At 42.6% G+C, this 12,559-nt stretch overlaps 1 protein-coding gene across 3 annotated transcripts in view; it reads left to right on the forward strand.

The window, feature by feature from the left end:
* The first annotated feature begins 308 nt into the window (after positions 1-308).
* LOC140106770 (uncharacterized) overlaps positions 309-12,559 on the forward strand; it is a 92,064-nt gene continuing 79,813 nt past the window's right edge. The window contains exons 1-6 of one of the 3 annotated variants that reach the window (XM_072131390.1): positions 309-381; positions 1,424-1,519; positions 1,668-1,769; positions 1,906-1,983; positions 3,552-3,647; positions 3,796-3,897. In XM_072131390.1, the coding sequence (XP_071987491.1) occupies positions 364-381; positions 1,424-1,519; positions 1,668-1,769; positions 1,906-1,983; positions 3,552-3,647; positions 3,796-3,897 (492 nt within the window). In that variant the 5' untranslated portion in view covers positions 309-363. The remainder of the gene's footprint in view (positions 382-1,423; positions 1,520-1,667; positions 1,770-1,905; positions 1,984-3,551; positions 3,648-3,795; positions 3,898-12,559) is intronic. The other 2 variants (XM_072131392.1, XM_072131391.1) reach the window with 2 other exon arrangements.

Below are 12,559 nucleotides of genomic sequence, written 5' to 3' on the forward strand. Positions count from 1 at the left end.
TACAAATGTCTTTGGGTTTAAGCAGAAATATTTTTGGCTGTCCTATCAGAAGTTGATATACTGATATATATGAGTAACTCCCGGAATAGAAGAAAGTCAAAAGGGTTAAATTTCCCATATTTAGTATACATATATCATGTCTCCATCATTTAATATACAAGATGGTCACACCCTGTACTGGGTTGCCATGGAATCAGAATCCTTCCCATTCAACTTCTAAACATGAGTTCTAAACATGATGTCATACCCGCTGTGATGTCATCACTACTATATAACTCCCGCTATGTACCTATAATTCTCTGAGGGTTGTATAGTAGAGGAGTGGAGAGTGAAGAGGAGATTTTGTTGCTGTTTTACAGACGAATGATGGAAAGATTTTTTGTAAGTAGACTTTATTTATTGACGGATATCAGGATTATTGTTAGTGATGAAATTTAGACATCAGGAAATAGACGGTCGGATTGTAATGTAGATAAGGGGAACCCTGGGCGGTGTCGTACCGGGATACTTAGGTCCACCAGATAACATTATTCTGGAGGACCCTCTTCACATTCAACTAAAAAAAAGAACCTCCAGCTTCCAAATTTAGTTATCTTCTGCTGTATCTTTGTAATCCAGTATAAGGTTGGAGCCTGGGCCCACCGGAGGATCCTCCCATCCTCTGGTGGGACAGTCCGACATGGATGCTGGGGAATATCTGCTATCATTTTTTGGTTTCTGTTCTACATTTTGGACATTATTGATAGCGCTGTGTGTCCAGAGGAGCAGGAAGAAGATTTACCCCCAGACCCCTGTCCCTAGAGGACATATTATAAAACGTGGTGACATCATATCCAGGTCCTGATGTCCCCTCCACCCATTCCTGGTTATACTGGGGTCCTAGATCTGTCATTAGGGTGACATTGAGGTGTCTGGGAGGGTGAGGGGAAGATCTAAACCCTGTATTTACTGTGCACTAGTTATAATATGTCACCCCCCAGACTCATTCTTACACTGCTCTTGCTGATAACAGTTTAAAATTATAAATTTTATGTGAAGAAATTGCAAAAATTGTATAATGTACTCTAAAAGAAAGATGGCGGATGTGTGTACTGGTTACCATAGCAATAGTATCTTTCTCCATTTAGTCAGGTTCTAGCGTGATGTCATCACTATCACTGCTGTATACAGCCTGGTATTACCCATAATGCTCTGCGTGATATTGAAGATGTTCTAGAGCCGTCTACTACATCTTTACTCATTTCTGGTTATATCAATGTCTCTTTCCACCAATGTCCTCCTATACTCCACTAGTGGTCTCCACCATCTCCGCTCCTGAAGGTCTATGGTTACTTTGCATGATTCCTTCTGGAGACGTCTCTATCATGTGGAACCACAAATAATTTCACTGACCCGAAATTCTGTTCTTCTCTCTCCCCTATAGGATAAACTTACTGGACGCACCCGTGTCCAAGTCCTGTCCCGCAGGGCACTGGAGCCGGAGGCAAAACGCACTTGGATCAAATCCTACAAGGACGGGGTAAATAATTCTAGAGACGTCATCAGCCATCACCACATTATACATAACATGTGATATTGGGGTTATCTGGGGTTCACCTCCTCCATGACATCTTATCAATAAGATGTCATTGATCTGAAAGTAATGTTTCTATTTTTATGTCTCACAGCCAGGTCGTTCCCCTGCCTTCTATGATTTGGCAGCTGCTATTCATGATGGACCAGGAGACCTGATGCCGGGGCCACCTGAGCCCTGCTGGATTGATAGATCGGTAAGGAGGCCATTACTATATAGTCATGGACTCACCATGTCCCATAACTGCTGCTGATGCTATTGATGATGATGATGGAGGTGATGATGAATTGTGGGAAAATGATTCGAATTTGACAATTAATATGTATTGACAGGAGACTTACCTACCACTGGATTCGCCTCCTGAGTGTAGTGCAGAAACAACGCCGCTAGACTTGGACTGCATCATCACGGTAATGTCTCTTCTCCTCTATGATCCACACACGACTTATAGACAATGGGGCAGATTTACTAATATTCTCTAAGAGAAAGTGCAAGATAAACTAGAGCGTGTTATCAAGTACATGATTTACAAATTTAGATGTAATAGTTACATCTGGTGTCCGCTGTACGTTTCTTAGATCCAGGCACCGTGACTGTGGTAATCTTCTTTGTTATCTATGGCCTCCTTCCTTCTAAATTCAACTTTTAAAATTATGCCAAAGAGCCTATAGAACTCTTGGGGTTGTTACCAGAGACTCTCTGTGCTGCAGCTTCACAGACTATTACACTGTCTTCCCCACCTCCTTCTCCCCCAGCACTTCCCTCCTGGGGAGGAGACTGGGTAACGGTCTGTGAAGTTACAGCACAGAGGGACACTGGTAATGCCCCCCAAGATCGCTTCTGGCTCATCAGCAGAATTATAAAGGTTGATTTTAGAAGGAAGGAGGCCATGGATAACAAATATGTGTATGAATAATTGATCCTGGTTTATCAGGATGGAATTTGATGGCAGATTTAATATTAGGATCTCACTAATTAATTCACTTTTTCTATGAATTGAACCAAAAAGTCCTAAAATCTCTTGTGTCACAAATTAGCATCAAAAACTGCAACTCCTCTCATCACATGTCAAATATGAACAGCAACTAGACAAGTGGACGGGTCTTAAAAAAAGAAAAGATCAGTAGAATTTATTGTACAGGCAGTCCCCGGGTTACATCCAAGATAGGGTCTGTAGGTTTGTTCTTAAGTTGAATTTGTATGTAAGTCGGAACTGTATACTTTATTATTGCAATCCCTAGCCAAATTTTTTTTGGTCTTGGTGACAATTGGATTTTAAAAATGTTGGATTCTCATAATAACTAGGATTAACAATAAAGCTTCATTACAGAGACCTGTGATAACTATTATAGCTGATTATTGTAGCCTAGGGATAAAGTACAGTAAATTAACAACATCCAGAGGTCCGTTTGTAACTATGGGTTGTATGTAAGTCAGGTGTTATTAAGTAGTAGACCGCCAGTATAGTAAAATGGCGCCAATTTTTGTAACAAATCAACAATTCAGTTATCAAAATTTAGCACAATTTTTACTTAATTTTTTCCCATGTTCGGGGCTGTCTCTCCTTGTCAGAGCTGCTGAATGTGAAGCTGAGATCTTACTATGCATAGCGTCTCCCGGTGATATCTATCTATATAGCCATGTATTATAACTGTAGCAGCCAATCACAGCTCAGCTTTCATTCATACAGAGCAGCTAATAAAATTAAAGCATCGCTGTGATTGGTTAATATGGGTTACACTACTTACTACAAACCGCTCATGTATAACTCCCTTATGTATAACAATGGGACATAGTTTGGCATATGTCAGGCTAACTTGGACCTATGGATGTATATGGCAGGTATAAGGTCACCACCTGGACACTATTATGCAAATGTCTTTACTATAGGTCGAAATATTTTTGACTGTCCTATCAGAAGTTGATATACTGATATATGAGTAACTCCCAGAATTCTGTTCTTCTCTCTCCACTATAGGATAATCTCACTGGACGCACCTATGTCCAAGTTCTGTCCCGCAGGGCACTGGAGCCGGAGGCTAAACGTACTTGGATTGAATCCTACAAGGACGGGGTAAATAATTCTAGAGACGTCATCAGCCATCACCACATTATACATAACATGTGATATTGGGGTTATCTGGGGTTCACCTCCTCCATGACATCTTATCAATAAGATGTCATTGATCTGAAAGTAATGTTTCTATTTTTATGTCCCACAGCCAGGTCGTTCCCCTGCCTCCTATAATTTGGCTGCTGCGACACATGATGGACCAGGAGACCTGATGCCGGAGTCACCTGAGCCCTGCTGGATTGTTAGATCGGTAAGGAGGCCATTACTATATAGTCATGGACTCACCATGTCCCATAACTGCTGCTGATGCTATTGATGATGATGATGATGGAGGTGATGATGAATTGAGGGAAAATGATTCGAATTTGACAATTAATGTATTGACAGGAGAATTTCCTACCACTGGATCCTGAGTGTAGTGCAGAAACAACGCCGCTAGACTGGGACAAGATCAGCGAGCACTGCAGCATCACGGTAATGTCTCTTCTCCTCTATGAACCACACACGACTTATAGACAATGGGGCAGATTTACTAATATTCTCTAAAAGAAAGTGCAAGATAAACTAGAGCGTGTTATCAAGTACATGATTTACAAATTTAGTGTGTGGTGTCCGCTGTGTGTACAATTTTTGGTGCTTTTCCATAGTAAATCTGGACCCGTGTTTATAGTTGAATGGAGGATTAATTTGCTTTCTATCACTCTAAATTTCTGTGTATCCAAATTCTCAACAGGATGAACCAGAAACCCCCGGGGAGAAAAGAAGATCTACTGGATCAAGATGGAGACAAAGACTCAGGAGCATCTTCTGCATGGTGAGGAGATCTCAGTCTAGGACATGTATCTCAGCCTGGTGATACATGTCGTAGGATCTCATTCACAAGTGACTGGACTCGTGATATACACATCATCATCAGCTTTCTCTTATGTTTCCTCTGTAGAGCCGGGAATCAGTCAAGGTGACTCCTTTCACGCCAGCTCTCAGAAGACCCAGCACAAAGGACTTTGGGTGCCAAGTCACCGAAGAAGATCTCAGCCTTGGGCCAAAAGTCACCGTGATCCATGTGAAACCCATGAAACATTCCTATATGGTTGACGCTTCTACCCAGGTCGATAAGGATGACATAAGTTCTTAGGTAGGTGGAACGCACATCAGTACATTGTGACAAGGACAACATCAAGGAGATCTGAGATTCTGCAGATCGGAGTCTTCAGAACTTGTCCAGTGACTTCTTTAATTTACTTCTCTTGTCCCGATATCACATATTATTTTACTATTACATGTCTAGAGCTAAGTTGATGCTACTGCTGTTTTCCTCTTAGTTTGGAAAAGTGCATTATGGGAGCTCAAAAAATATTTACAACATACACTGACTGATTTTTGGCTTTAGCGTTGGATTATATAACCTAATGTGAGACTTTACAATGAAGATAATCCAGAGATTTTTCTTTTGCAGCTTTCATTCACGAAGGATCTTCTTGATTTTATACCAGGACGTCCTGTAACCTACCAAACCTGTAAGTCCTGACTATACTCTGCCACATAGATGAATCACTTCTCTACCAGTGAGCAATGTCCATAAGATATTACAATCTAGGCTGATGTCCATGGGACATCATCACTTCTACGGACATTTAGATATGGATCATTCCAGGATGAGTCCAGTCTTGTAGACATGTAGCAGCCAGTTGATGAGGAATGTATGTAGTGATATATCTTTGTTCTTTCATTAGGCCAATAGATGTGTCCTCCCGCCCTTGGTGTCAGAACTGGATGTCTATGACTATGAAGACCATGAATGATGTTCTGAAGATATGGCAGACTTGAACACCTACACAAACCTTTGTACTCTAGGGTGACACCATGATACCAGCTATGGGCATCACTTGCCATTTCCTGATATCCAGATGTTGGCACATGGAGTCCTTAGAGTTATATTTCACTGCCAATAAATGTGCAGATTATATGAAGTGTTTCTGTGTTTTTACTTTCTAATTTGTAAAAATAGACCTGAAAGGGCTTGTTCCACCACATACCCCATCCATATTCCAGCGCTTAGTGGATACATATAAGTTGGTGGGCGACCCCTGGGGTGTTATTTACTTCAATGAGGCTGCCAGGGCCACAATCTTTGGCAGCCCTACAGAAGTGATGGGACGGCAGTCATATATACTGGCATGAAGTGGTATAGACAGGGGATTGGTATCAGTGGTGGGAGTGAAATATCCTAAACAAAGGTCACAATATACAATATCAACCCTTAGGCCTGATGGACACAAACACACAACTGTGATTCACTCACCGCCCCATAGCCTTCCATTCGGCACATTCACGGTGCGGTCAGTCATTTCCTATTGACCCGTCCTATGTGAGGGAGATCATGGTCATGTGCATGAGGCCTTAATCTACATCATCTCTTAGATTTATCTGGGACTATGAAGAAGAATTTCAGTTCTGTTATTGTGTTTTCTCTCCATCTTTATGCATAACCGGACATGTAGAGGTGCTGGGCCATAGATTCTGGAACTATAGTGTGAAAACTCACAACCACCTTACATATAAATCTATAATATCCTACAAGACTTTCTGGACAGACATGGACCTTCTCCTCTACACTTGGATATTGGGACAAGTACATTATGGAGATATATTCCGGGGCTCTTTGTATTACATGTATCATGGAAGTAAGAACCAGTCTTTCCGGCTGTAGACCCGTCACACATTCATCACGGTATCTGCTCCTTATCCTCAGCCCCAGGCCAGACCGGAGAAGTAAATTACCGAGACTTCATAGAGACATGTCAGGAGAGCGCGAAGTATACAGATTTATAGTATGTTGTGATATCAGGTTTTATATCTCATTACATGAGAGTAATTTGCTGTGTGTGTAGATGACTTATAGGACATGAGGGATTACATGGAGTAATGAAGATGGTGCCCTAACAAAGGAAAAGTTACTAAACTAAGATCCTCTCACCAGTCTATCACTCACTGATGTCCATAGCGCCTGCTACAGGGATTGGTGTGTTACTACTATTATTTTATGAGAGGAACATTGTAGGCACATGGAGGGCATTAGAGGATCATCATAGTATGTGGGCAATAGTGGAATAACAGGACCTCAGTGGGCAACAATGTGAACTTTGGATCGAACCCCTCATATAGCGAAACTCGCTCTGTCACCCGCATCTTGCACATCACACTTGATACTACACATTTTAGTTACACAGACATATGCACATAATACCATACTCATATATCATATATACTACCAGGAGTAACCTCCCCTCATGTGTTGCACAACAGTTCCCAAAAAGTAGAATAAATACCTTTAAGCTATTCCCTACACCTGCCAAGAACAGGTATGGATTAGTGACTTTTTTGTACTTAAATAATAATTCTTTATTTATATACTGCACACAGATTACGAGGCAGTGTGCCTGGAGTGTGGGAGGAAAACGGAGTACCTGGAGGAAACCCACACAAACATGGAGAGAACATACAAACTCTTTGCAGATGTTGACCTGGGTTGGACTTGAATCAAAGATTCCAGCACTGCAAGGCAGAAGTGCTTACCCCTGAGCCAGTGCACTGCCCAGTCGCAAATTCGGCATCTGTATTAGAGCGATAACTCAGGGAACACTACTCTCTAATAATCTACAATACTACTACCTAATAATCTAATACAAAACTACTACTCACTATTCTACTACAACACTGCTATTCATTAATATTCAACTACTACAATACTACTAGTCACTCATCTACTACACCAATACTACTCACTAACCTACTACAATACATTACATTCGTTGCAGAGCTCTACGGTTGGGAGCTATGGATACGGATGATAAAGAGCAGTGTACCCCAACCTTTTTGTATCTGAGGACCGGCCTTGTGTACCCCACAGATAGCCCCTATATAACCACAACCCATATAATTTTCTGCAGCCCCTGATCTAGATTGCACCATTACTCGCAGCTGCCCCCTTTTCTTTGCCCCCCCTCCCCCCCTCTATAGTGCCCCTTTTACTGTAGCCTCCTTTTAATGTCTTGATAAGAAGGAGGCTACAGAAAAGGGGACATTATAATATCTATCTATAGCAACACAACACACCTATAATGTCCCTATAGAGGGGGATAACCACTGATATAGAGGATACAGGATATAGAGTCCTAACACCCAGCCACATGTTGGTTTGGACACTGAGGACACTGGACATGCGCAGAACGCGGGCCTACGGTTGATCGGCCATAGCTCCAAGGCCGGCGCTACTGTGCATGCGCAGAACCCCGGGTACACGGACGAGGGCGCACAGCTGCGCGCCGAAGATTACATGGTAGGCGTAGAAAAGAGGCTACTGGGGCGTGAAGTAGTCGCGACGTGTAGCCTCATGTCCGGCTACTCCACGTCCCAGTAGCCGCTTAAATTTACATACAGACTTATTAAAGTTTACCAAAGGATAGCCGGGACGTGAGGATTAGCCCAAAAAAGGGCTATCCTCACATCCCATTCATCCACCTACCACCCGTTCTACCTTAAAGGGGACCTAACACCACGATTCTACCTATTAAGTTTTTTATTTTTTACGTGTTTAACCCGAGGTGAGTTTTTTCAGCACATTTTTTGTTCTAAAAAACTCGGCTTATACACGAGTATATACGGTATCTGCTTTTCAGCTAGAAATTTTAAGACAGTCAAGACCTGAGCAATAAAACAGAATAAAAAGTAAAGACGCCATAAAACCTATAGAAGCAGACAACCACGCGATGCATTTGGCAATTAACATTCATACTTTCCTAAAACAGCAAGATGTGAGGAGATCATAAAATACCCCACATGTGGATATTCACCAAAATATGCAGCAAAGGGAACGTTAAATCCCCAGGGGAACCAAACTATTTTTGCAGAAAATTGCACTGAGCGTCACACAGATCTATCATTGTATGCTTCCTTGCATAATGGTAGCCCAAATACATAATTATATATCCATAAACCAAACTAATGAGATAACAAAAGTCACGTTTAGATGTGCGCCAATGTATTAGCTACACAATAACAGAACCCTCCGCGCTTCATAAGAATAGGTGTATAGGTGTAGATAATAGAGGATGGTGTGATATAAAAACTTTATTCCAGGACATGTGTGTGTTTTTGGTGTTAAATATAACTTTATGGACATGTTCTGGGTCCCGGTGTTAATGTGTCGGCACATTAGGTGAAGAGGATTGAATGTTCATCGTATCAGTCAATTTTCTAAAAAAAAAAAAAAAACTATCACGAAATAAAAGGCAGTAAGAAAGAAAGTGTGTTCGTAAATAGTTCTGCATAGTAGAGGGTTAAAAACATAAACATTAGTTGATTTTATTCCTTATCAGAATGTAGTAACATATAAAGTGAATATTTCCATTATCTGTGAGGTGCAGCAGCTCCTGTGTGCAGCAAATTCTCCCTGCAGCCTGATGGCTAAGAATCTGGAGGGGCTACACTTCAGGGGGATGTATCTCTGGCTCCCTGACACATATGCAACATCCCCCACCGGGGCCTGGAGTCAGCCGGGGCCCGCAGTACCTTAGTGGCTGGCGGTTGCGGCCTAGGCACGCTAGTGTCACGGTGCTTGGTATGGGGGAACCGGAGGGCTGTCCTACAGCCTGGCAGGTCTCCAGCAGGGTGGTGTTGGCAAGAAATGATGAGGGAGAGGCAACCCTTTGGTGTCTAGAGTATGGGTCTCTGTGTGGTGGACAGGGTGCCCGTGATGATTGCAGCCGTAGTAGCAGGGACCAGATGGAGGCAGAGGTTGAACAAAAACAACTTACAGTTCTTTATTGGAACCGACAGGAACCGCAGAAACGTGCCTTAACAAAATGGTGGAGTACTGAGATGCAGTTGGAGGGAGCCACAGGAGGCATCATCAGCCTGGATGCAAGGGCAGGCTGGGAGATAGCTGTGTCCTAAAAGGCTGCTTCAGCTTGTCCTGGGTTGCTTCAGGTATCACCCTGGAAGGTAGGATGATACCCCTTTCCTCTCTCTGTCTAACTCACTGCTTGGTCTGACTGGCTAGTCTTTCTGACTGAATCCTGTCAGACTCACTTCTCTGACTGAACTGACTGTTGGAAATCTCCAACCGTCACTTTTTCTCAGCTCTTGGTCATGTGGTGGTTACTCCTCCAATTACATCCCAGCTTACAATACATTAGGATAATAAATGTGATTGGATGACACATTTTACATCACATAAAGCAATTAACTCCTGCCTTACCAGGCAGGATCTACCACTGCAGAGTTCATCTGTGTTATCTAGTGTTATGTAGTGACACGCTGTGAGGCTAAACAGGCTGCAAGCTACATGGTGGGACGTATTTGCAAACACAGCTCTGCCTTGCATCGGCGAGGGTGTTGCATACCCCCGGGGCAATTGAAAGAGCCGCCCTCGGCTCGACTACAGACTGATTGGGGCGCAGAGGTAGATAGGGGCACTTCTGTGAAGTGCAGGCTACATGATCTGTATGATCTGGACAAACCGCCCATGGTCCTGGAGACAGGCACCTGGGTTGGTGTCGGACTAAGACAAGGACATGTCTGACAGTTGGTTGCTGACGCCATTAAACCAAACTGTACAGTAGGAAAGGTGTGGTGTCATGTACTGTAATCCACTCCTTGCAGCGGGGCCTGTATATTTGTTATACAAACACTTCTTCCCTGGTGACAAATATATAGTGTATATATGCATTACATTGGCATATGTGACACAATAAAACATTGTACAATGTACAAGTACCTGCCGACTGACATTCTTACCCTTGTATGAGTGGCATCCAGGTGCTATATTTTTAACACCCCCGGTCCCCTAAGGACCCGCAGTTTACGGACTAGCCCCACTTGCAAAGCTTTGGTTTGAGGCATAAGATAGCGATCAAGGTTTACAGATTAGACGGTCCGACACAGCCACACTACAATCTGAAAAGCCTATAAAAGGTTAGTGCAAACTACAGACATAAATTGACAGTGTGCAAACATTTTGTAAACTCACATTGGCTTAGGAGCCCAATGGGTACACATCTTATAACATTACAAACGTTACAGATAGTTAGGCTACTCAGGGTAGCAGCATAGAATGTCTCTTTACCTGAAAAGGAAAGGCATAAAAGTGCATGTAGAATGTCCGTACCTAAAAGGAAGGCATTAAATGCAATATAAAAATAAATAAAGTAGCAACTTTTCCTTGAGGTTGCCAAAAGTCTCTCAGAAGGTCTTTAACCCCTTAAGGACGGAGGGTTTTCCGGCTCATTTCTCGCTCTCCAACTTCAAAAATCCATAACTTTTTCATTTTTACGTGTACAGACCTGTGTGAGGGCTTATTTTGTGCGTAACAAATTTTACTTTCCCGTAATGTTATTTATTTTAACATGCCGTGTACTGCGAAGCTGAAAAAAAATTCCAAATGTGGAAAAATTGAAAAAAAAACCGCACGTGACGTTCTTGTGGGCTCAGTTTTTACGACTTTCACTCTTCGCTCCAAATAACACGCCTACTTTATTCTTTGGTTCGGTGCGATCGCGGTGATACCAAATTTATATAGGTTTTATTGTGTTTTAATACATTTTCAAAAATTAAACGAATGTGTACAAAAAAGAAAAAAAATTTTTTGCCATCTTCTGACGCTAATAACCTTTTCATACTTTGGCGCACGGAAATGTGTGAGGGGTCATTTTTTGCGAAATGAGGCGACGTTTTCATTGCTACCATTTTGAGGTCTGTGCGACATTTTGATCATTTTTTATTTCATTTTTTATGTTATGTAAAAAGGTGTAAAAGTCGCATTTCGGACATTTGGGCGCCATTTCCCGCCTCGGAGGTCACCGCCGGCCGTAACCGTTTTTATATTTTGATAGATCGGGCATTTTGGGACGCGGCGATACCTAATATGTCTGTGATTTTTACTGTTTGTTATGTTTTATATCCGTTCTAGGGAAAGGGGGGTGATTTGAACTTTTAATATTTTATTAATTTTTTTTATTTTTTAAACTTTTTTTTTTCTTTTTTTTTTCACTATTTTTTAGACCATCTAGGGTACAATAACCCTAGATGATCAGATCGCTCCTACCATATACTGCAATACTACAGTATTGCAATATATGGCGTTTTTGCAGGTCTTACATTACAATGAGCCACTGGCTCATTGTAACGAACCTGCATAAACCATGTAGCCTCGTGTCAAGAGAAGACCCGAGGCTACCATGGTAACCGATCGCCGCCCCCCGATGACGTTCGGGGGCGTGGCGATCGAAAAAAAGATGGCGGCGCCCGCGCGCCGCCGTCTTTTAAACGCCGCCCGCGACTTTGCGGGCGGCGTTTAGAGGGTTAATAGCCGCGATCGGTGCAAGCACCGACCGCGGTTATTAGCGGTGGGGGTTTTGTGCAAAATGCAAAAACCCCCACCTCTGTATGAAGAGGACTCAGCCCGTGAGCCCTCTTCATACTTCCCTTATACCTCTGCGCCGTAGAGCTACGGCGCAGAGCGTTAAGGGGTTTATAGCAAAGTCCATCTTCTGGGTACAGCCCTTGAAGTGGGAAAAGTGCAATAAAGATGCAAAGGGTCTCCTCTATGTGTAGAAGGACAGAGTCCTTTGTAGGGGTGCTATCATAGCACATGACAGTGGGCAGTTCAAGGTATGTCTCTTGACTGAAATAAATAAATAGGGGTGAGAGTCCCAGGAAAGTCTCTGGCTCTTGTGGAATAGCGGGCGCTCAGCCCAAATGGGATAGCAGTAATAATATTTACAATATGTACAATAAGCACAGTATCTGGTAAGGCTTTCAGCCCATCAGGGGTTACTCAGTATCTTTTTCGGTAGTAAGTACTTCGGTGTCAGAAAAGCGTTCCTGCCTCCTCCTTCTGTGTGACACCAGTT

This window comes from Engystomops pustulosus, chromosome 11, assembly GCF_040894005.1.
Source record: "Engystomops pustulosus chromosome 11, aEngPut4.maternal, whole genome shotgun sequence".
NCBI lineage: Eukaryota > Metazoa > Chordata > Amphibia > Anura > Leptodactylidae > Engystomops > Engystomops pustulosus.